At 48.4% G+C, this 25,821-nt stretch overlaps 1 protein-coding gene across 1 annotated transcript in view; it reads right to left on the minus strand.

Annotated features, from left to right (window-relative positions):
- Positions 1-25,821, minus strand: part of RAPGEFL1 (Rap guanine nucleotide exchange factor like 1) — a 141,018-nt gene that overhangs the window by 27,594 nt on the left and 87,603 nt on the right. The window contains exons 9-13 of the mRNA XM_015409336.1: positions 24,421-24,588; positions 20,287-20,384; positions 19,677-19,799; positions 18,096-18,274; positions 3,663-3,753 (exon numbers count right to left, since the gene is read on the minus strand). Of these exons, the coding sequence (XP_015264822.1) occupies positions 3,663-3,753; positions 18,096-18,274; positions 19,677-19,799; positions 20,287-20,384; positions 24,421-24,588 (659 nt within the window). The remainder of the gene's footprint in view (positions 1-3,662; positions 3,754-18,095; positions 18,275-19,676; positions 19,800-20,286; positions 20,385-24,420; positions 24,589-25,821) is intronic.

A 25,821-nucleotide genomic window follows, 5' to 3' on the forward strand; every position in this document is an offset into this window, starting at 1 on the left:
AAGAGCCCTGCTGGATCAGACCAATAGTCCATCTAGTCCAACATCCTGTCTAACACAGTGGCCAACCAGTTCCTCTGGAGGGCCAACAACAGGGCATAGTTTCCTCCTGGCTTTGGGATTCAGAGGATTAATGCCTCTGAATATGGAGGTTCCCCTCAGTTACCATGGCTAGTAGCCACTGATAGACATTTCCTCCATGAATCTTCTCCATTTAAAGCTGTTTATTCCTGTGGCCATCACAACATCCTCTGGCAGCAAATTCCACATTTCAATAATTCTTTGTGTAAAATAGTACTTCCTTTTGTCCATCCTGAACCTAGGTTTGACAGGAGAGACTGGACAGGAGGTCAAAAATTGCCAGTCTAGCCAAACAGAAAATAATTATCGCTCTTAGAAAGAGGAGGATATTTCTTCCCCAGTTATTCAGCGGGTTCAACTCGGAAGGAACCCCTGGCTTGTGTGAAAAGGGGAATGGTCTTAGATTCCTCAAGAGTAAATAGGGAAAGTTATAAAATCCGATATTTTATCCATTAATAAATTGTTCTAAATTCTAGAATACCATTGTCTCAGGGGGTGCGGTCAGACGGCGTGCTGAGAGCGGATTAAACTGCTCCAGTTCTAACTAGATTATATTTGATCTGGATAATCGCGATCACACTTACCTCCCTTATCCCGCTTCACCACGCAGTCACGTCGCTCCCCAGCGTCTACACTACTGACGCACAGAAGTGTGCGTCGGCGGGGTTTAAAAATTTTTCCCTCAGTTTGCGCATGCGCATAGGCGCCCCTCTGTAGAAGGGGGGGGGACTATCATGGCGCATGCACAGGACCACCAGGGCAAATCAATCCAACCCCTCCAACAAAAGACTGCCATTTAAATGTTTGACCCGAAAATGGCCTCCGTGAGATCCCAAACTCATCTAAACGCTAAAACAAGTGACCGTTTAAATGTCAGTTTTCTAAACCCGGTGGCAGAGCTCCGCCTATGCACACACCGCATTTAAAAAATGGTGGGCGAAAAGCAGAAGCCTCGGCCAGCTTTCGAGAGGGGAGGTGGTTTAAACCGGAAGTTGCTTGCCACCGCAGGAGCGATCAGACGTCAGAAAAGTGTGGCTAGAACCGGAGAATCAGGAAAACACCACTTGGGGACCTGGTAACAAAATACTCCGTTTTAAAGGGGGTTTGAGCCGGAAAGCGACGGCTGGGGACGGTGCGCAGATGTTGGGTGTGTGAACGTGGATTTAAAATCCGTTACTGAAGCGTGCCAAAAGTGGACTAAATGGCCCGTCTGACCGCACCCTAAGAGTCTCTAAGAATATAAGCTTCAACTACCATATACTCTGTTGCCTGTTCAAAATATTCTGATTTGTATAAACAGCCAAATTTACCTCAGCTTCTCGTCCCCTGCCCTATTCCTAACTCAACAGTGACTGTTCAACAAAATCCACCTTTCTGTTTGAACTTTACTTTGTGTCAAGTGCCATTTCCAAAGGGATTTATGAGAGGGCTCCTGCTGAGTTAACAATAAATGTCTGGCCTGGGCAAATGCCAAATAACTTCTCTGTCACAGGGTGGGGCACGCAGAAAGTTGTAATTCTATAATTAAAACACGCTACAAAGGGGCTGCTCAGTCAGAGTGGGGAAAAGTGTTTTGGCAGGAAAATCTGCCTCACAGAGAAGAAGAAGCAGGGGTCTGTCATATGCCCCACCGTTAACGATGTGTGTTAAGTGCCATCAAGTTGCTTCCGATTAAATTAATGACCCTCCCCAAAAAAACCCCATCCTGTCCTTAACAACCTTGCCCAGCTCTTGCAAGCCGAAGGCCATGGCACCATTATGGATGTGAAGGCTGAAATCCTACGTGTGCTCTCTCAGGACAAAAAGCCACTGAAATCTGTGAAGCTTACTGAGATAACACAAAATCGGGCTGATAAAGGAAGGAGCGGCACCTGTAATGAATACCCAGAAGCAAACTGGCCACTTGTGCTGCTGTCTGACAATATATGAGCTCGTTGTGGGATACAAGGGGGTGATGGGGGTCCTCTGAGGTTATGCTGACCCCCCAAGCCAGAAAATGCAGAGGGTGCTGGGGTGGAAAAGCTGCCGTCCCACTGCACTGAATACAAGGGCCTAAGCTGTCCGTTGAAGTTCTGTCATGCATCCATCCACAGGGCCACCCCCTCAGGACAGAATCACGTTCCTTCCAGAAGCCAGGAAGCACCTCGTTTATTTCCCTCTCAACGATGACCCACTTTGATACCAGAGATTATGTGGAATTGTAAGGTGAGGCAGAACAAAGCAGGGAGAGGAAGCTTTGACAGAATTTGTGCACCCACATCTCCCAACAAACAGCTGTGGTAGACAGGCGGCTGGAAATAAACGGTGAAAGAAAGAGGACCACGGGCAAAAATGGGAACGGGTGCTGGAAAAGTTGATCCGAGTAACACATAAAGCCTATGGGTGACATTTGCATTCCCCCAGGCAGATCTGTGAATCTCCAGTCTGGCCTGGATTCTGAGAATGTCTATTCCTCACACACACACTGTTTTTTTTAAGGGCATGTTTCTAGTTTTTGAAGAGTGCAGAGAGAAGCCTGGAAGCTTCCCCATGACCTTCTCTTTCCACAAATATATAAATCATTAAAAGAAAAGGCATGAAACCCCAGATGCTGGTGGGGGGTGTGTGTGTGTTACAAAATGTCTTGCCCCAGAATTCTTTTTGTGTGGTTTGCAGCCCAGTTGTAAAAAAAAAAAGTTCAGGTTCACTGGTTTCAATGTGATGTAACCAGTGTTCCCTCTAAGCTGAGTTAGTGTGAGCTAGCTCAGTTTTTAGCCTACAGCTCACACATTGTCTTTGCTCAGGAAGGATGGTTCCCTAGCAAACTAATTTATGTGGCAGCCAAATCGCTCCCTCACAACTTTAATGCCAGTAGCTCACAAAGAAGAATTTTTGCTCACAAGACTCCACAGCTTAGAGGGAGCATTGGATGTAAGTCCTGGGACTTCCTTGGGTTCTGAGATCTTCAGAGGAGGCTTGAGTGAGTGTTCTGTGGCCACCCATCAAGTGAGAGGCGGTGCTTCTTCCTTAGTGACTTCTTTCCCCTGGAATTCCCTGCCTATGAAAGCTCATCTGGCTGGTTCTCTGAGAAGATTCCAACGGCAAGCTTGTAAGTGGGAAATATTAGGACTTGCAGGTTCTCTAGTTCTGAGGAACTGGTTTTCTTCTTGCTTTCGTAGACACTTATTGCAGTGTTCTATATTTGAAATAAAGGCCTACTGCGGGCCAAGTCTGGCTGTGGCTCAGTGGAAGAGCCTCTGCTTTGCGTGCAGGAGGTCCCAGGTTCAGTCCCCAGCATCTCCAGCCAAAAGGACCAGGCCACAGGTGATGTGAAAGACCTCAGCCTGAATTCCTTGAGAGCTGCGGCCAGACTGAGTAGACAATACTGACCTTGATGGACCAAGGATCTGATTCAATGTAAGGCAGCTGCATGTGTTCATGTGGATACCATTCTTTTAAAAAACTAAATGAAATACTCTGTATTGCAGAACTGAAAGTGCACCGTTGCAGAATCTGGACAGGTGGAGACTGTACCCAAAATTGGCCCTTGCTTAGATCAACAAAACAGCCTTCCCTTTCCTTAGAAGTCGAGGTTATCTTCCTACCTCCCAGGTGAGACGCAACCGGCTGACAGGTGCATTGTTCAGTCCTATCACCACAGCATAGAACGTCAACATGTCTTGATTCTGTTTGCACCTGCAGGGAGAGAAATGGGGACTGCTGAAAACTGAAACAGTAAAAGTGCAGACGGTAGAAGTCTCTGCAGATTTCACCACTCCTGCCATTCCACTGAGCGCTTCCACCTGCCCCACCCCACCAACAGAGGCCCTGGACCTTTCAAAACTACGTGGCAGGCAGAAATTCAGCAGGTGCAGCTTTTCCCAACAGGTTGCGAGGAGGAGCTGCATCTGCTGTTAAATTTCTGGCTATCACTCCGCTATTCAAGGCTCAGGACTCCTGCCCAGTGTTCCCTCTAAGCCGAGTTAGTGTGAGTTAGCTCACAGTTTTTTAGCCTCCAGCTCACACATTTTTGTCTCGGCTCAGGAAGGATGGCTCCGGAGTAAACTGATTTATGCAGGAGCCAAACCGCTCGCTCCCGACTTTAGTGCCAGTAGCTCACAAAGTAGAATTTTTGCTCACAAGACCCCACAGCTTAGAGGGAGTGTTGCTCCTGTGCCCCCCCCCAACGGGAAACTCTACACCAGAGGTGGCGAAACTTACTTAACGTAAGAGCCACATAGAATAAACGTCAGATGTTTGAGAGCTGCGACATGAACAAACATTGCACGTTTTTATTGGGAAATATACAAATTTGCTTTTTATCAACATTAAATGAGACTGCCAAAAATAACAACAAAAGGGGTAAAAGCAGATATTGATAATGATATTTATTTGTTTGCTAATGACATTTAGCTTCCCCAGCCGCCCTGCCGGGAGCCGCACAATAATAAGCCAGCATGCGGCTCCCGAGGCACAGTTTGGCCACCCCTGCTCTACACCAAGATTCCCTAACGTGGCACCTGTGGGCACCACGGGCCCTGCCCGGTCCTTCCCCTGGCCCTCACCAAGCTTTTCAGAATGTGGGCAGGGCTGGTGTAAGGCAGGGCTTGGTATCAGCTGCCCTAATTTAAATGAAAGCATTTCCCATTAGCTACAATGGCAGCAGCCGCTGCCACTGGAGGATCCTGAACACTTATAAGCACCCAGGTTCGTGGTTCTATTCCCCCCTCAGGCTTTCCTTCTTGTTATTCCCCCCCCCCACACACACACACTTTCTCGCTTCCCTGGAGATATCCCAGAATTGCAACCGGTCTCCAGACAACACAGATCAGCTCCCATGGAGAAAATGGTTGCATCTGAGGGTGGACACAGCATTATCCCCCACTGAAATCTCTCCTCTCCCCAAACCTTACAGTCCCCAGGCTCCACCCCCAAATCTCCATGATCTCCATGATATCCTCCAAATGCCCTTCCCCCTCAGGGAAACCAGTCGCTGACTACGGCTGGTAAAAAGAAGAAGAGATTGGATTTATACCCCGCCGTTCACTACCCGAAGGAGTCTCAGAGTGGCTTACAGTCTCCTTTCCCTTCCCCTCCCCACAACAGACACCCTGTGAGGAAGGTGGGGCTGAGAGAGCTCTCTTGAGAACTGCCCTTGAGAGAAGAGCTCTGAGAGAACTTGTGGCTGACCCAAGGTCACACCAGCAGCTGCATGTGGAGAACCAGGGAACCGAACCTGGTTCTCCCAGATTAGAGTCCAAGCTCCTAACCACTACACCAAACTGGCTCTCTAGGAGTGGGACAATAAAATGAAAGAGGAAAGATAGAAAAAGCAGGGATTTCCCTGTGCAGGGCTGGCATCTGTCAAAGAAGGCAAGGACCTCTTAGCTTCTGCTTAGAGAACCAAACCTCCTTTTGACACTAAGTAAAAGGCGGTGGCTCAGTGGTTAAGATGCTGAGCTGCAGACCGGAAGGTCTGTAGTTTGGCAGTTTGAGACCCGAGTGCCGCATGACGGAGTCAGCTCCCGTCTCTGGTCCCAGCTCCTGCCAACCTAGCAGTTCAAAAGCAGGAAATTGCGAGTAGATAAATAGGTACCGCTTCGGTGGGAAGGTAACAGCGTTCCATGCACCTTGGCATTTAGTCATGCCGGCCACATGACCATGGAAACATCTTCGGACAGCGCTGGTTCTTTGGCTTGGAAACAGAGATGAGCACTGCAACCCTAGAGTCGGATTCAACTGGCTTTCAAGCAAGGGAAACCTTTATCTTTATATAAAAGGTGGATGAGCCCTTCTCCGGGCCAGAAAGCTTAGTCCTACTTCCAAATACATTTCAGGGCTCTGCTCAGCCTCCCCGCCCCACCCCACCCCACCCCCATTTTAAAGAAGCATGCCAGAGAAAGAGGTCGAAGCAACAATGCAGCTGTCGCGGGTCATTAGAGTCAGGCCGGGTGATGGTGTGTGTGACTTCGCTAGCTGTGACTGCCAAGGGAAGGGAAGGCAGGAGACTGCCTGTGCGTGCTGGGGGGAAAGACGAGGAGGTGCTCTGTGAGGCTGAGCCAAGTGATGGGAATTAAAACAACAACAACAGTGATTTCACAGTGCTAGCTGGGCATCTGGCACAGACGCTGGGCATCCTCAGAAGCTTCACTTCCCTGTTTCACAAAAGTGACAAATGTCAGGGTAGAACAACTTTAAGAGTCCAGTGGCACCTTTAAGACTAACAAAGGTTTATTCTATTTGACAAAGTGTGCCTTGCACACGAAAGCTCATACCTTGAATAAACCTTTGTTGGTCTTAAAGGTGCCCCACTGGACTCTTAAACTTGTTCTGCTGCTTCAGACCAACACGGCTGACCTCCTGCAACTAATGTCAGGGTAGATTCAGACAAGACACTGGCTTAAAAAAAAAAAAAGCTAGCTACCTGGCATACCTGTAATCCCCAAACCCCAGAACCACCCCACTTTCTGAGGCTGCTGAAATCCAGGGAAACTCAGGGGTACTGAATCTGAGCACTGGATTGCTGAGATCTGGTCCAGCATCTTCAGGGTTTTTAACCTCCTTCTCAAGGTAGAGGATGGTGTTGAATCTCAGGGCGAGGTGCCAAATGCCAGGAGGACAAGCTATGCTTACATGGCATATCCCGGCCCCCTCCCCACCACTTCACATTTTATGCCACCCTTCTCCCCCCAAAAAGTCTCAGTACCTCTCTCACTTCTCTTTTCCCTGCAGGACAAAAACAGAGGAGGACACCAACAAAAAATATCATGTATTTTGGAAACACTTTCAGACAGCACAGAGGCACCCGTGGCTACCATGCAACTAACTGCACGTAACCCTGATCTCAGCAGATCTTGGAAGCTAAGCAGGGTCGGCCCTGGTCAGTATTTGGATCAAGACCCGCAGGGAAATCCAAGCTTGCTGTGCAGAAGCAGGCAATGGCAAACCACATAAGTGTCTGTCTCTTGCCTTGAAAATCTTAAGTGTCTGTCTCTTGTCTTGAAAATCTTACATAAGTCAGCTGTGACTTGATGGCACAAACAAACTGTATTGGGATTGGCTGAGCTTGGAGCACAAGAATAATAGCCTGCCAGGATTCTGAAAGTAACCAATCTAGTAGTAACGTTACGTAAATAGCCTATCACTGGGAGTGGGGCACATTTGGGTGTGGCAATCGCTTGCTATTTAACAGAGCTGAGGCTCCGGAGTCTGGTCTTGCTCTTGCTGAAATTGCAAATAAAGCTGAGCTGATCACTAGACTCGAGCCTGCTCATCCATGGAACCCACTATTTAACACACACACACAAAATCATTGCTTCAAGGGATATGGCATGGTTCCCAAAGGCATCCAGTCGCCACTATGCAAAGGAAAAAACAGATCTATTCCAAACACAAAAATTAACCCAGTGAGCAGTCTGATCTGTCGATCTAGGCTCAGGCTGTCAGATTTAGACAGGCAACGGCTCTGCAAGGTTTCTTGCTGCACTGGTAATTTCCCCTGCATGGAGCTCATAGCGGCCGCAGGAGGGAGGGAGTTCAGATGGAGGAAACGGCATGAGTGGGAAGTGCACGCCCCGCCCCCCTCTAACTCACCTGGCTTAATTAGCAGCCCCATGGGGCCGCTTGGAAGCTTCCACACGCACAAGTCCTGACCTGGAAACCCCCCCCCCCCCCAATCACATCTAGCAGCCCTGCTGCTTCCACAAGAACCTGAAGAGGCTAGCACAATGGTAACCAGGAGGGGCGAATCTATCTCCTCTTATACTTTAAAGGGAGGAGATGATTAGCTGCCTCCCACTCTCATCCTGGGTTTCCTGGAACCTTCCGTGAAAACAAGCTCACTGAACCTACTTGGGAGAAAATACAGTGCTCCCTCTAAGCTGTGGGAGTCCTGTGAGCAAAAAATCTACTTTGTGAGCCTGCTGGCATTAAAGTTATCAGCAAGTGATTTGGCCACTGCAGAAATTAGTTTGCTCTGGAGCCATCCTTCCTGAGCTAAGACAAAAATGTGTGAGCCGGAGGCTAAAAAACTGTCAGCTAGCTCACACTAACTCAGCTTAGAGGGAACACTTTGTTGACTTAGGAAGAAAGCTCAGGCGGGGGTGGGGGCAACGATGGCTCCCCCCGTGTCTTTTTTAACATTCATCTCAGCGTCAAAATCAGCCACTGATCCTCAGCTATAAATACATTTATAACAATTGCAGAGGTGATGATGGGGTCAGGACGCCACCTTCTCATCAGGGCTCCTTAGGCCTTTGGAACAGGTGAGTCACAGGTAAAAATTCCGCAGGTAAAGCTTTTCTTGCCGGGGCTCCGATGCCTTTGGACAGCTGAAGGACAAGCAAATATTCACCTGTCTCAGCATTCTTCTGCCACCTCTGCATCTCCGTGCCGACAACAGCCAAATCTGTTCAATTGTTGCTTGCCATTCAGCTCTTTGAGACAGAAGTGCTCTGCTCAAAAAGAGAGAAGGAGAGAGATGGCAACTTTGCCTTTGGGGGTGCTTTTCTGGTGGGAGATACCCTAGTTTGTGGGCCCAAGCTGGAACACATGAAACTGCCTTATCTCAAATGTGAAACAGTCTTTCACAGTCAGTGCCGTCTACTCTGACAGCAGCAGCGGCTCTCCAGAGTCTCAGGTAGAAGCCAAACGGATGCTTTTAACAGGAGATGCCGGGGATTGAACCAGGGACCTTCTGGATGCAAAGCAGACACTCTACCTGAGCCACAGCCCCTCCCATGTGAGTTTTGATCAGGAAAGTGTGCCATTCCATGCTGAGGGGAAACACTTGAGTAGAAGAGCGACAGTCTGTACCCGTCTTCACCAAGGTTTAGTCCAAAGTTACACCACTGGATGCTGATGGGAAGTGTAGCGAGAACACCAAACATGTGAAACACACGGTCTAAGTGAGACTATTCAAAAAATTTCTTGACAATAAGCGGCTACTTAACTATTGTTAACTGCATAGAGGGCCAACTGCACAAAGCCTCAGGCTAGGCAACACAACAACATTTACCAAAACCATCACAACAAAAAACAAACAAACCCAACAACAAACATCACAAGAAGATGCTGTAAAATCACCTCCATGCTTGAGAGGAGACGGATGTCAGGGTCTCAATTAATTACTCTCAGGTTACAGACACGCACTCTAAATAATCCACTTTCAATGCATTTTCCAACTGGATTTTACTGTGTGAACTGGCAAAATCCAGTTGGAAAGTGCACTGGAAGTGGATTATTTAGTGTGCATGACCACAGCCCCAGCATTCCACAATTAAGGATACAGAAGGAGGAGGAGGAGGAGATTGGATTTATACCCCGCCCTTCACTACCCAAAGGAGTCTCAGAGCAGCTTACAAACTCCTTTCCCTCCCCCTCCCCACAACAGACACCCTGTGAGGTAGGTGGGGCTGAGAGAGCTCTGACAGAAACTGCTCTTTTTCAAGAACAGCTCTTATCAGAACTACGGCTTGCCCAAGGTCATCCAGCAGGTGCAAGTGGAGGAGTGGGGGATCAAACCCAGTTCTCCCAGTTCTCCCAGATTAGAGTCAGCGCACTTAACCACTACACCAAACTGGCTCTCAATTTCCAATACAGCAATTTCCAATTCTGACATCTTTATTTCCTTCACTGTTTCCCCCCCAGAACTGAACCCATATAAACTAAGCATATTATCCCTGTCTGATGCTTGAATCTGTTATCTTCATTATGCTGTATGATAATTTACTGCTCACCCTCTACCCTATATGTATGGACTGGTGATTTCCATTTTTGTTTCTGTCTCTGTCTTGATTCTAATTGGCCCTTCCTGGCAACTAAACCCCCCCCCCCACTTCTATATGTAATGGTTAAGGATATTCTGCTTCACTGTCTCTGAAGAAGTGTGCTTGCACATGATAGTTTATACCTTGAATAAAACTTTGTTGGTCTTAAAGGTGCCACCGGACTCAAACTTTTGTTCACCATAACCCTGTTTGCCTGGATTTTGCAGCAACTGCAGGAGCTGGCCACCAGCCTCCACATGAAACAGCCATAACAGCTGTGGCTAAGGAATTCACTGCCACAGGAAGTGGGGGCAGCTGCAAGCATCAACAGCTTCAACAGCGGATTGGATTAAAATATGGAGCAGAGGTCCATCAGTGGCTATTAGCCACAAGGTATACATCAGACGTGTCTATTTCATTTGTTATGTGGGCTGGATCTGACATAAATGAGACCTTGTTGGGCTGGGCCACGTGTGTCATAAAATGTCATGCCAGGTAGCAGAGATATAAACTTTATAAAGGACAGAAACACAAAGGTGGGTTTTTTACTTAAAATAAAACATGCTTAAAACATCAGCACTCTTGCAATATTTTGTTTATTTAACACTGTCTGATAACTGGCACCTCTTGCTCTGAATTATTACATCAAAATGTCTGTGCTGTTGCAATCTTGAGTATGCTGTTCAGGTGCATATCTGTAAGCTGCAAACCTACAATGATGCAGCAGCAGCAGAACTGGAAGAAGCAGCAGAAGTCAGCCAGTTCCACTGCGGGCCTGAAAGAAGCCCTCTGGGGGCCTGATCCGGCCCCCGGGCCGAATGGTTGACACCCCTGGTATAGATGGAACACTCTGTCTGGGGCAGTGATGTTCTGTATTCTACATACTTGGGGGACAACAGTGGGAGGGCTTCTGGAGTTCTGGCCCCGCTGGTGGACTTCCTGACGGCACCTAGGTTTTTGGCTACTGTGTGACACAGAGTGTTGGACTGGATGGGCCATTGGCCTGATCCAACATGGCTTCTCTTATGATCTTATTGTACATTGCACCAAAAGTGGTACTGAGTACAGAATCCAACTTCCGAAGGATCTCAGCTTTTGCCTTTAAAGAAGACGAGGAGGAGGAGGAGGAGATTGGATTTATACCCTGCTGTTCACTACCCAAGGGAATCTCAGAGCGGTTCACAATCTCCTTTCCCTTCCCCTCCCCACAACAGACACCCTGTGAGGTAGGTGGGGCTGTGAGAGCTCTCTCGAGAACTCCTCTTTCCAGAACAGCTCTGACAGAACTATGGCTTGCTCAAGGTCATTCAGCAGCTACAGGTTTCTAGTACTTATGTTGTGCAGGGCTGCTTCCACGTGTAAAGGTCTGCTTCTGCATCACCGCACCTCTACCGTGACAGCCGCAGCAGGTAGCAAGGAAGTTCATGGGAGTGTCCTCCACACACACCGTCCCTGCGCTGCTCGCTGGTGCCACAGCCCTCCCTCTTTTTCCTCTGCTGTGTCTGTGCAAATGCACAAATGCAAGAGGGATCATATCAGTCCCCACCATGACCCGCCCAAACACCCCTATTTACCAGTTCCTCTTTCCCAGCTGAACCACCCTGTAAAGGGCCAAAAGGGGAAGGGGCAGGGGTCATTTCCTGCAGGAGCGCACAGGAGCGGAGCTCCAGCAGTAAAGAGCCCAGGGGGCGGGCACTTGCAACAAGCCCCACCCCCTGCTCCCAGCAGCACTCAGTCAGAGCAAGAAGCAGCCAGGTAAGCTGCAGAGCCCCTCCACCCCCCTGGTCCAAAACAGTCCAGTGGCACCTTTAAGACCAGGTTTTATTCAGGTACAAGCTCTCCCTCCTCTCTGTGCGGGACAAGTCTGCCCGTTCCCCCCCCCCCCCCCAATAGCTAGCAATCCAAAACAGTCCAGTGGAGCCTGAGCGGTGGGTGTTGCCTCCTGACACACTTCCAGAGATGTCAGGGGGTGTGGCATATGCAAATAAGTTATGCTAATGAGTTGTGCTAATGAGCTCCTGCACCTCTTTGTCTATGAAAGGACCCCTGGGAAGGGCGTAGAGGAAATTAAAAGCTTAGCTCTGCCTCCCCTCTTGTAGTGGAACGTCCTGTGACATCTTGCTTGTTGGGGAGACGGTTTTACCTTTAAAACACACTCTGTATACATGAACTTGGTAGGTTTCTGCTGCCGCCAGGAATTAAAAATTCCAAATTTCTCTCTTTTGGTAGAATGACCCAGGGTCTGGGCACTTCAGAGTACTATGTGGCCCTGAGGAAGGACTATTCTGATTTCTGGGATAAGTTTAAATTTAAAGAATTATTTTTTTAATGAAGAACAAAACAGGTTTCTGGTTATTTTGAACTGTTGCTGAAGAAAGGAACTTGTAAATATAACTGGCAAAGCTTGGCATCACAAACAGTCTCTCAAACTCTAATACTCCACTCTGACAGGCTTAGACACTCAGTCTAATCTCTCTCTCTCATACATATAGCCACACAGGCTAAACTCTTTGTCTTATTCACACAGAATAGACTCAAACTCCCATAGTCACACAGACTATGCTCTCTCCAAACTTCACACACAGAATCAGCTCATAGACATCTCTCCTCCCACACTCTCAGTCATCCGCCAGTCACATCACACTTGTCTCCCTCTATCACTTTCCTTACATTACTGCAGTCAGACGAAACATTTAAAGAAACACACACACCGAAACAAGAAATCATTACACGTCCACACAGATATTTTGCCTGCAGTCACCGTCTAGGATCTGGATCAGAAGAGGTCTTCCTCTGATGGGGCTTAAAAAACTAAAAAAACAACAACAAAACCTGGGAAGTCCAAAGCTGTGTAGACCCTCCTGTTCAATTCAGGGGCTTCCTGTTTTACGGAGGGGGGGGAATCCCCATGGAGTAGCCGCCAAGATGTGATCAAAATTGCTCAGGAAGGCACTTGCGAAAAGCTGACAGAAGGCAGAAGGGGAGGCTGACACTGAAGCTTCCCCCTCCTGAGTAGCCCAACCAGAGTAAATTAGGCAAAGTAATACAGACTGCAGAATAAATTATGTTTAATTTCTGAATAAATTACAAGAGAAGCTACAGAGGGCTGGTTCTTCTCCGCACTGCATCAGCCACAAGAGTTTTCAAGAAGTCTTTCTAATATGTCACCTTCCCCCTTCCTCAAAGGACAGATATAACGATTCTTCTTTCCTGACATTCTGTCCTCACAACCTTGTAATGTAGGTTAGGCTGAGTGAGAGCGATGTTTTCCACACGGGGACAGGCTTGTGTCACCAATATGGAACAGCAGCGGCAGGGCTTCCCTTGGCAGTTTTGTTTTAAATCAACAATTTAATCGCTTTGTATCGATATACTGCCCTGACCTGGATAATCCCGGCTAGCCCAGTCTCGCCAGATCTCCGAAGCTAAGCAGAGTCAGCCCCAGCTAGCATTTGAATGGGAGACCACCAAGGAATACCAGGGCTGTGACATGGAGGCAGGCAATGACAAACCACCTATGAAATATCTCTTGCCTTGAAAACCCTGAAGGGTCGCTATAAATCAGCTGCGACTTGACAGCAAAATAAAAAATAAAAATGCTGTTCTATCAAAATACACATCAGGTTCTCTTGAATTTCCAGATTTCATTTTCAAAAAATTTAAGTCTGTAGCCCATTTTGTTACAGGGATATGCTCTTTCGCATAAATCTCTGCAAGAAAAGGAGCTACAGATTTACTTTTTTAAAAAAATGAAAGCTGAGAATTCAGAGAACCACCTGATACATATCATTATATCTACATCTCAACGTAGCAAAATCTGTGGATATTTAAATCTTTCTTCAATCCTGAGAGAAGCTCCAGAAAAATCTTTTTTTAAAATACACTTGAGGGTTAACCCCCCCCCCCATGATAGAAGCACCACCTGTAGCTTTAAGAAATGAATGCCCTCAGTGGCCACTGCTAGGCAACCACAAGAGAACAGACAATCTTCCAGCCTCAGATTCTATCAGTAATGGGGGGAGGGGTTCTGTTTCCTGGGCTGTTTTGGCCTTTGAGGGAGTACTGATGAAGGCCACAGTGAGCAGCACCAACAGGTGGCTTGATACCAGGCAACGCTTATGAATCACTAAGGACTGGCTATTTGCTACTGTTCAACATAGGGCTGCCAAGTCCCCCCGGGGGGCGGGGGTTTTCCTGCCGAAAGGGCCCCCAACCCGCCGATCCGGATCAGGCCGGCAGGGGAAACCCCGCCCCCAAAGTGCCCAGTTCAGGCCGACGTGCCCGGCACGATGTCACCCAGATGACGAAACCCCCGGGACTATTGCACCCCCTTCCGAACCCGAGGCGACCCTGAGAAGTCATTTCGATGGATTTTATAACTGACTTACCACCCAGCAAATCTATGACTGTAATTTGGGTGGTTGTGGATCTCTTTTCTAAACAAGCACACTTCGTCCCGTTCACATCATTACCTACGGCCAAAGCACTTGCCAAAGCATTCCTCATGCACGTGGTAAGACTACATATGCTACCCACTAAGCTGGTATCCGACAGGGGAACCCAATTTGTCTCACGGTTTTGGGGAGAGCTGATGAAACTGATGGGAGTCGAACGTGGACTCAGTAGTGCTTACCATCCAGAGACTGACGGTCAAACGGAAAGAGTTAATCAGACCTTGGAACAATATTTGCGTTGTTTTGCCAACTATCAACAAGACAATTGGCATGGCTTGTTACCCCTAGCCGAATTCTGTTATAATAATACGTGTCACTCCTCGACGGGGATGTCCCCATTAAAGGCACTGTATGGTTATGACAGCCCACCCGTCCCATTTCTGGAAGGGGATACGGACATGGGACCGGGGGATGCAGCCCAATAGTGTAAAAAATTGAGAGACTCTTGGCCTCTTTTATACGTGGACTTGCCGAAAAATTTGAGAAAATTGCATTCTGTATTTCATTTCAGCCTCCTGAAGAGAGATACGGGTTCCTCTCCCTGGCGTCCAGTGAAACTGGTGCCCCCTCCTATCATGATTGAGGGCGAGGAGCATTACGAAATATCACGGATTCTGGACTCTAAGATCAAACGGGGAAAATTGCTGTATTTGGTAGAATGGGTAGATTTCGGACCCCAGCACCTCGAATGGGTGGAAGTAGGGGATATTCGGGCCCCTGAACTGTTGCGGCAGTTACATCTGGAGTTCCCGGACAAACCGGGAGACCTCCCGGAATGGTCGGGCAAAGCTGATTTTTGAGAGGGCAGTATGTCAGCTATGCTGCCATGGGGGTTGGGGAGTTCATTCTGTGTCTTGTTAATTGCTATTGCATTCCTATCCCTGCTGTTATGCCTTTGCGGAAATGCTTATCTCTACAGATGTGCAGGAGGAGGTTGTATTGTCTGGAGGTCTCCTATGTACCGTGAGAGACTCTGAATTCTCAGCTTTAGCCACCTAACCGTTGCTTGACTTATCCCGCGCGCGGGAGGGTGCCTAATTGGCCAATGCCATTGGGGGGGGTGCATACGAATATCCTATATCCTATTATCCTCTACTGGCTGGGGCCATTCTTAACAGTGCCTATGTTACTGCATCTATAGCTTTGCAATAAAAGTATAACCATTCCTAAATGTGTGTACTTTGTTGTTAGCTGTGGGTTCTGACAGCCGGGCACATCACTGGCCTACGCTCTAGCAATCAGCCTGAAAAATCTATAGTACCATAGAGTTTGGTACCATAGAGTATGGTACTATAGAGTTTCCAGGCCGATTGTTAGAGCGTTGGCCGTTGTCGAGCCCTGCCCCTCCGTGAGGGATTTGTCCCCTGCTGGCCATTGCTGGAGTTGCACCTCCATGGGCCGGGAGTAGAGTCTGTCAGCAATCTGCATCCCGGGGGTGGGGAGGGAGTCGAGGAGAGTTCTCTCAGTGAAGAGGGAGGGGTAGCCTCAGATGACGGGGTATTCAGAGTGCGCCTTCCACCACTCTTGCCCGTCCTGGGTACCTGGCCTCTGCACCAACTGTTGGTGTCTAAGGGGTCCCCTTCTCTCTATCCAGCCTGTCGTTCCCCAGCCAGCCCAGTCCTTCCTTCTTGGCTGCCTCCCGTCTTCTCCTTTTTTTACTCCCTCGAGCCCCGTGACTCCCCTTGTATCCGGGTCCCTCCCCCCTTCAAAGGGAACCACGCAGAGGGCACTTCCGCTTGCCCCGCCCTGGTGCGGTGAGGCGTGGTCCCGAGCGCGCTGTCCTCGGACACCTCGCTGCTTCCTCTGGCCGTCCCGCCCAGCCACGGCATCACCGGCTTCAGCCCCTCCCGGTCTGTCGTCATCCCGCCGTCGGGGCGGCTCCGCCCGCCGAGCCCGGCACCCGATGGCTGACCCCTCTCCTTGTCGCCACCTCCCGGCGTCCTTGGGGCTCTCTCTGCGCCGCGTCGCCCCTGGAGCTGTAAGTTGCGGGAGAGTGGGGAGGGGTAGCGGCGCGTCTGTTTGGGCCTCCCGGCTGCCTCCTGTCCCCAAGTCCCGTCCTGGGTCAGGACAGCCAGCGACGTGCCCAACATGATGATGTCACTTCTGGGTGATGTCACTGCGGCGCGTGCAAATCTCCAGGAACGGAACCGGGTGTCCCCCACTGTGCCGGGTGACTTGGCAACCCTAGTTCAACAGTAGCCAGCCCATGAAAGCTGATGTGGTATAGTGGTTAGAGTTTCAGCCAAGTTCAAGCCACCACTTTGCTGTAGCAGCTCATTGGGTGAGCCTGGGCCAGACACTCATTCTCAGCTTCAGGTACCTCACCAGGTTTTTGAGGAACATTGCCAAGAGACCTTGGGCCAGTTAAACCCTCGCTGCCTAACCAACCACGCACAGTTGGTCTGAGGATAAAATGGAGGATAAGAGGATAGTGTGGACCACATTAGGTCCCCAAAGGGGAGAAAGATGAGTTATTATAACTGAATAAATAATAAATGTAACTGAAGATGAGGGGCAGATAAAATGTAAGCTCATCAGGGAGGGGGAAGGACTGAAGGAAGTAGGAAAAGGGGAAGGTTGTGAGAATGAGGGAGAGGGGAAATATTGTGGGATGGGAGAGAAGGGGGAAAGTGAAGCATCCCCTGTGAGTCCTTGCAGGTTCCCCACTGTACAACCGGCCCCAGACCCACAGCCAGCACCATGCAGCAGAGAAAGTTTTCCTGAACTGAGACTGACAGGGGGAGGGAAGGAAGGAAAGCTGAAGACCGGGGTGGGGTGGGGGGTGGATAAAGGCAGGTTGGCTGATGGGAGGGGGAGAAGGAAGCAGGAAAAGGGGAGAGGCTATGGGGACTCCCAGGGAAGGGAAAGATGAAATAATGGAGGAAAAGGAAATGAAGAAGAAGAAGAAGAGATTGGATTTATACCCCGCCCTTCACTTGGAGTCTCAGAGCGGCTTACAAACTCCTCTCCCTTCCCCTCCCCACAACAGACACCCTGTGAGGTGGGTGGGGCTGAGAGAGCTCTTGACAGAGAACTGCTCTTTTTCAAGGACAGCTGTGCCAGAGCTTGTGACTGACCCAAGGTCACATCAGCAGGTGCAAGTGGAGGAGTGGGGAATCAAACCCGGTTCTCCCAGATTAGAGTCCGCACACTTAACCACACTACATCAAACTGGCTCTCTGAGATGTCCATCCACCACCACCACCCCCAACAAGTCCACATGAGTCTCCTACTTGTTTTGGTATGTTATATCATTATAACACTACTATTAAATTGCTGACTTAACAAAAAAGTAGAACCCTCTCCATTAGGGAGAGGAAATGGCTACAGGCAGGGAGCAGGACCAAGAAAACTGGAACTTTTCCACCCACACAGAAGCCACCCAAACCTTCCTACAGTCTTTCCCAAAACTTTGGTGCAAAGCAGGTTTGACGAAGATCAGACAGAAGCCAGGGAAACCCTGGGAGGTGCACAAATGCACCACGGTACTGTGGAGAACAGGGGGGGAGGGGACCACTTCCCAAAAGCAATGAACTCAGGGCAAATAACTCGCGTGTAAACACCCAGAGAGAGAGAGAGAGAGACAGAGAGAGAGAGATGCCCAGCAAGTTTCATGGCCAAGTGAGAATTTGAACTGAATCTTTGCCCGTGGTAAATCTCCAGGCGAAGATCTGATTCCGGCAGAGTGTTTTTGAACACAGAACTCTTCAGGTCCTGGCCTCACACTCTAACCAATATTCCACCCTCCTTTCATTCAGTCCTGGTATGTCTCCACCCTGGCTGAGCGCAGAAAGAGGGAGAAGGGCGGGGCACTTACACAGCAGCGATCTTGATGAACTTCTTGAGCAGGTGCGCTCGCTTCCCCAGCGACTCACACAGCAACACCTCCGTGGCCACCCAGTGCTGAACTTCGCTGCAACGCTGCAGCAGCAGCTCCAGATTAGCCGTCTCCCGCCGGCCACGTTCCCCGTGGAAAACGTAGTCCACAAATTCCAACTGCCAACCAGGGTGGGAGGGAGAGAGGGTCCAGGTCAAGGCTTCTGGAGTCAAGGTAAGGAACCGCACACACGCCCATCTCCCCCCCCCGCCCCCGCACACTGTCCTCTCATTGGAATGAGTTCCCTTCTCCCCTTCTTCCATATGCAAGACAGATGAAGGGAATGCATATACGAAGGGAACTTCAGCTTGGTCTACCCACACAGCAGAATGAAATGGTAGAATTGTGAGGTGTAGGGATGCCAGCCTCCAGGTGGGACCTGGGGATCCCCCAGAATTACAGCTCATCTCCAGACTACAGATGTCACCTCCCTTGGAGAAAATGGATGTTTTGGAGGCCGGACTCTATGGCATTGTACCCCACTGAGGCCCCCTGCCCTCCCCAGGCTCCATTCCCAAATCTCCAGGAGTTTCCCAACCTGGAGCTGGCAACCCTATCCCCCACCCACCCCTGCCAGTGGCCAGGGAGGACCTGGCAGCCTTAGGGTGGTAGAACAGGTTGTACCATATCAGACTGTAGGGGAGGGGAAGTCACTTTTTCCTTGTCTTTCTCATATTAAAATGCCCTGCAAATTAAAAAAAAAACTACATACAAGAGAGAGGGGCTCTTGCTTACTTGTTCATATTCTGTGCTCATTAGCCATTTACAGAGAACGGTTAAATATGAAAATTATAATCCCCCTCCTTGCAATCATGTGGCCCATTCTCCCATGGTAGCCCTCTGGCATCTTGTTAGTTACCCAAATTGGAAGGTAATTTTGTATATTCTTGATTTTTTATTTCTGTTATTATCTTGGCTTTCATTTACTGCATTAGCTTTTAAAATATATTTTATCTTGTAGATGTTCTAATTCAGCAACTGTGCATTTGGCACCTGACACATGAATTTCATCTTTTGAGGCCTCACAAACATCTTTGTCTTGTGTCTTTAGGTAATAAGTAACGTGATGGGGAGAGTATATGAGATAAGACATTTGGGAAATCCATAAACAGATCTCCCATGGTAAATATCCACCATGGGGGACAGAGAGAATTCAGACTGTGGCCACAGCATTGTTCCCTGTTTCTCCCCTTCTTCCTAAACCAGGGGTGTCAAACTCATTTGTCATGAGGGCCGGATCTGACATAAATGAGACCTTGTTGGGCCAGACCATGTGTGCCATAAAATGTAATGCCAAGTAGCGGAGATATAAGTAGCAGCAGAACTGGAAGAAGAAGCAGAACACAGCCAGTTCCACTACGGGCCTGACAGAAACCCTCCAGGGGCCTAATCCGGCCCCCGGGCCACATGTTTGACACCCCTGTAACCTAAACAGCAAGATTTTCAAATTCCCATATCTGGAAGGAGACAGACCTTGCACCCCGTTTCCTGCCAGTTACCAAGCACAGGAAGATCTCTCACCTCATGGACACAGCGGAACAATTCCCAGTGGAAGGCCGTGAGGTGATTCGCCACGTCCTCAGCTTCAACTCGGTGGATCTCCGTGTCACCCGGCGACACCTGGATTTCATCGGGGAGAGGGACCTGGGTAGAAGTCCGTGGGGTTGGGGTGGGGGAAATTCCAGCAAGTGTTAGAACCAGGAGGAAAAGAAAGGTGGGAGCAGTGTTCCCTCTAAGCTGAGTTAGTGTGAGCTAGCTCACAGTATTTTAGCCGCTGGCTCACACATTTTTGTCTTCGCTCAGGAAGGAAGGCTCCAGAGCAAACTAATTTGTACCGCAGCCAAATAGCTCACTCAGAACTTCAATGCCAGTAGCTCACAAAGTAGAATTTTTGCTCACAAGACTCCACAGCTTAGAGGGCGCATTGGGTGGGAGGTGTTTTAAAGAGATCTGAAGGAAACAGCGCCCTTTTAAGCCAACCACACCACATCAATACCAAGGGCATGGATGGCTAGATGAATGAGCACAGGAGTTTGCACCAACAACATAGAAAAAACCCACACCTGGCTGCTACAGGACTAGCTGTGACAGCAACACATGAGTGGAGTGGGGTCAGGGAGGGTTCGCTCACCACTGACGGAAAAGTATCCTTGGTGCAGGCAAAGAGATGGCTGTTGATCCCCAGGGTGGTGAAAACACACTCTTCATTCGGCTGCAGCACAGATTTCTCTAGGGATGAAGGAGAAAGTTGCCATTCAGTGAATTATTTGGAAAGGCAGGAACAGCACTTCAGGTGGCAAGGTCAAAGTTTAACCACTAAGCTAGGAGGATTTCTCCACAAGCACAAATTCACCTAGTGACACCTGCTCCTCCCTTCACTGCACTAAAGAGCTTGGCTCAATCATTTGAAACATCTGGAGCGAATGCCCCTTTCTGCTGCGCCTCTGCCCACTCCTTATGGCAGATCCCATCTGGAATTTCATAGGCCAAGCAGTAAACCGAAAAAGGATGAACAGATAGAATCTAAAACAATAAAGCATATAATTCTACAAGAATAGCTATCTTTTAATAAGCACACGAGATATAAATAAGATAGAAAACATTCAAATAAATTAGATTCTTACAGACCAAATGCATTTCAACTGAATACCCTTCATTAGGCCTTTAAAGAATTACTGGAGGGACACAGTTTTAATACTTCAATGGAATATTGACGTTGTGTTTATACTTTTGAGATTTTGGTCCTGAGAATTTTTGGCCACTGTGTGACACAGAGTGTTGGACTGGATGGGCCATTGGCCTGATCCAACATTGGCTTCTCTTATGTTCTTAGGTACTCATATTTTGTGTGTGTGTGTGTGTTTATAAAGCAGCAAAATTGTTATGTGTTAGAGACCACTGAAGAAGATTGTTCAGTTCAAATGCATTGGTCTGTAAGATTTTTTCTTCTGACTGTTTTTTTACTTATCTTGTATATTTATCAAAAGATAATTGTTCTGTTTAGATTATAAACTTTTTGTATTAGATTTTATCTTTTTCAGTATACTGTCAGGTGTGTTGATTGTAGGCTTATTTCTTCCCGTTTTTTCAGTTGTATTCTCCCATGGAATTGCATAGGAACAAATCCCAGAAGAGGAGTTCCTGTTGGCCTTTCGCAGCAAAGCATCTTCAAGTGCCTTCTGGACTTCAAAGTTTGCTTTGTTGTGAACACGGTGGGTCAATGCTGCATTAGGGTGGGGCTTCAATTCAGTGGCAGAGCACCTGCTCGGCAAGCAGAGGGGCCCGGTTCAATCCCTGACACTTCTAGTCAAAAGAAGCAGGTAATAAGTAACGTGAAAGGGCTCCACCTGAGACCCTGAAGAGCCGCTGCTGGTCAGAGTAGAGAATAATAGTCTTGAGAGATCAATAATCTGACTCCATGTAGGAGAACTCTGTGTGTTCACGTGGGCTTCAGCTTTTGGGTACTCCAAAGGACAGCTGATCTAGATACCTGACCCACCCCCTCCTACAGCCACGAGAATGGCAGCGACCTCCCCTGCCCAACAACAAAACTTAACCCAAAATGCTGTTATCAACAGCTCCCCAAATCCAGATTTCTTGGGTGTTCTACATAATCTCAGTTCAATGGTGCCTTCCCATTTCTCTTGACTGTCCAACCATCTCTGAAGGTGCCTACTTGCTAAGGAGGTGTCAACAGGAATCGGTCAGGTTGCTGCCTCTCACACAGGTCTTAGCTCCATGCGCCTTTTCTCCTGTTTCAAGCAAATAAGCCAAGCTATGTTCCCTGGTCCTGTGCCCTTAACTGCTACCACCCAACCGCACATACATTTAGCTGGTGACATCACCCCTGCCACTTGATATCCTGGAAAAGCTTCACTCACTAGGTCTTTCTGAGCCTGGGTGCTGCTAAAGACACAGGAGCAAACAGTAAGGGGAAACGTGGCAACACAAGCAATGTAATGGAGGAGGAGAGGAAACTGGAAAGATCCATGTCAGATGACAAAAGACCACAGCTGGACATCTGCCCTCTTGGTAGGTACCCTAAGCTTTTTAAGCAGAGGCTAGAAGAAGAGAAGAAGAAGAGATTGGATTTATACCCCGCCCTTCACTACCCAAAGGTGTCTCAGAGCGGCTTACAAACCCCTTTCCCTTCCTCTCCCCACAACAGACACCCTGTGAGGTAAGTGGGGCTGAGAGAGCTCTGACTGAAAACCTCCCCACAACAGGTGGGGCTTTTGAGGACTGCTCTTGAGATAACTGCTCTGAGAGAACTGTGACTGACCCAAGGTCTCCTAGCTGGCTGCATGTGGAGGCGTGGGGAATCAAACCCGGTTCTCCCAGATTAGAGTCCGTGCACTTAACCACTACACCAAACTGGCTCTCACACCAAACTGGCTAGATGGCCATCTGACAGCAATGCTGATTCTGTGAATTTAGTGATGAGCCAGTGCTCAGCTCTCGTGGCCCTTCCTTACACGCCCAGGGTAACGCTGATCACCACTTTGGGGGTCAGGAAGGAATTTTCCTCCAGGCCAGAATGGCCCAGGGATCCTGGAGGTTTTTTGCCTTCCTCTGGGCATAAAGCAGGGGTCACTGGGGGAGGGGGAGTGGTTGTGAATTTCCTGCACCGTGCAGGGGGTTGGGCTAGATGACCCTTGAGGTCCCTTCCAGCTCTATGTTTCTATGAGCCATTGGCTCTTAGCCTGTAACCTGCAGCCCCGTGTGAACCATGCCGGAAAACTCAGCGCCAGCCAGCCCTGGGTGTCCTCAGGACTCATCACCTTTTTTCAGTTTGTACCGGAGGCAGGAGGGAGACCTGCTGGGTTGTATATTTTAGTTTGAAATTCTATTGTGTTGGTTTTTTTTTTGAGAGCCTTTCGTACTTATTAGAGATAGAGCTGTAAAAGTGATACAATACTACAGCAGAATATTACAACATTATCCTTTGGTTCTCAGTTAACTGATGGTTATCAGTTTTTCACTATATAGTTAAACTGTGAACGTATGATTATTTTTTTTTGATTATGACTGACAACATACAAAAAAGTTCTGCTTGCGCTAGACAGCCTCCGCCAAGGAGCGTGCTCCCTCTTCTACCAGCTCCTCAATCAGGAGTCCTCAACGACCCCAAGCACAATTGGAAGTATTAGCAGAAAAGGAAGCATAATGCACAGTGGAGGTTTTCTAGCGTGCATGGAATTTGCTCACAGGATCCAAGCCAATGTCTTTGACACTGTACCTGTTTGGAGTCCCCAGTGTGGGCGAAAAACAGGATAAACACATTTAAACAAGCAGACTGTCATAGAAACCAATACCGACAAGCTGCTCCCTTTCTTTGTAGAAGAAGAAGGCAGTAGGTTTTTATACCCTGCTTTTCTCTACCCTAAGGAGCCTCAGAGTGGCTTACAATCGCCTTTGCCTTCCTCTCTCCATAACAGGCACTTTGTGGGGTAGGTGAGGATGAGAGAGTTCAGAGAGAAGCCCAAGGTCACCCAGCAGGCTTCAGGCGGAGGGGGGGGGACTCCAGATCAGAGTCTGCCGCTCTTAATCACTACACCACAGTTGGCTCTGTAGCACACGGTTGGAGGACTGTGGCGTTCCCTTCCCCCACCTTTCCCTTCTGTTCTTCTTGTCTGGAAAGAACGCATCTCCTTTTTCATTTTTAGGCACCAGATTCCAAACGTCTATAAATGATTTAATTCAAATTGAGCTAGAAATTCCTATGGATTTCTGATAGTACTTGTTACTCTTGCTTTCTGTACGATAATATCTACTGAACGCAATTACAGTGTGTTACTGTACAACTAACTGTTTTATCATCATTGCTCTGTTTACACTGCTGTTACATTTTATCTATTATGTATTCTCAGAACCTTTTGTCTATATGTATACGCAACCTACATTTACGTAACCTTACTTTTCAAACTTGATAAATAAAAATTACAAATTAAAAAAAAAAGACTGGAAGTTTGAGCCTCCGGGTTGCAAAGGGTGCCAAGGGGAGGAAGGGTGATGGAAGCCGGGTTGCCAACAGCTTGGGAAGAAAATCATTCCTGTCACTTTAACAGAGGCCAAATGTATGCAGACGGTCCACTGAAGCCTTTCATAGCATGAAGATAAATAACACCGCAGGGTAAACAACAGCCCATTCAGCCTCTGTTCAAGGGAGGAGACATTTCTCTCCAAGCAGTCGACAACCCTAGACAGAAGGCTATGCAGGATCACTGTTGTCTTGTTTCCAACGCACCCCCATGGAGAAAAGTACCTCCTGACGATGCCACGGCCACCAGGATGAGGGCCTCTTCCCGTGTGGGCTGCTCGTCAGAATACTGGAGCTTCTCCGTCACAGAGGCGAGGATGTCCTGCACGGAGGCAGAGAGGCGGCTGCGGATGGTGACGTAGGAGTGGTCAGGCATGTAGACGCGGCAGAAGACTACGGAGACAGAGAGAGCCCGAAGGTTGGAATCTGTGGCTATCACAAGATAGCACTGGTGGTGTTCGGTACCACTACCAGGGACTTCCGGGCTTGGGCTACAGTTGGGAAACTGACAATCCAGACCACACCGAAGTACTGCCGGTCAGCACACCTTGCAGCACGGGATAGGGTTCAATTGTGGATAGGGTTCGATCACTGATGGGGTTCAATTCATTCTGGCCAGTGAGGCTCGTAGCCCTGGCATGCTCCAAGAGTTTATCGCACAGCCTGAATACCAAACTTACACCGAGGGCCAGGAGTGCTTTTTATCAGCTCTACTTGTTGAAAAGGATGCAGCCTTTAATCACAGATGCAGAACTAGCGACCATCATGGGCGCCTAACTTTTCGAGCTGGACTACTGTAACAGATATTTTGGAGAGCTGCCCTTGATGACAGTTCGGAATCTTCAGCTGAGGCATAAGAATGCGGCAGCCAAACCTCTACGAACAGAGAATGTATGGGGCGCGTATAATGCCAGAGCTCCGATTTCAGTATTGGCTCCCTATTGACTTTTCAGGCTCACTGCTCGCTTTTCAAACCCAATTTCAGGATGCTGGCAATTACCTATAAGGCCTTAAACAGCACAAGCCTGGCATGCTTTAAAGATCGCTTCCATCCTTCTGTTCCACCATGACCTTTAAGATAAATCAGGAATGCTATCTTAAAGTATACCATCTGGGTACCACACCAAGCTCGAAAGGCCTTGCAAAGGAATGTCTAGGAGTTGCCGCTCAGCTTCATCAAAAGCTGAGCCCTGTATGTCTCCCAGAAACAGCCCAAGAAGTTTTTATCTCAGCAGGCTTTTGGTGCACAGCAGGATCAGAATGAAATTATTAACAGTAGTGTTACCTGCACCAAACCTTTCGGAGGGGATGGGCCGCAGTTTAACTGAATAAACAAACAAGCGCAAGCATTTATTTGGCGCCAAAATGATATTTACACAGCGATTCTGGCAAAAGTTTCAGAACTGCAATCAGACACGCATTTGGAAGCTGACTCCCAAAGATGCTTAAACCTTTCCAATGAATTTTAAGGCAAGTAACATTTGAGTAGCAGCTTGCCAAATTCTACAAACAAATTCTACAAACAGCCACTCTCACCCACTCTCCACCTGCAAGGCTGGAGCACAATGAGGAATTTTGACCGCCATCTGTTTAATTCTAGATTGACTAGGAATTTTATTGTTAACT

The sequence above is a fragment of the Gekko japonicus genome, unplaced genomic scaffold, assembly GCF_001447785.1.
Source record: "Gekko japonicus isolate JY-2015 unplaced genomic scaffold, Gekko_japonicus_V1.1 scaffold678, whole genome shotgun sequence".
Classification (NCBI taxonomy): Eukaryota; Metazoa; Chordata; class Lepidosauria; order Squamata; family Gekkonidae; genus Gekko; species Gekko japonicus.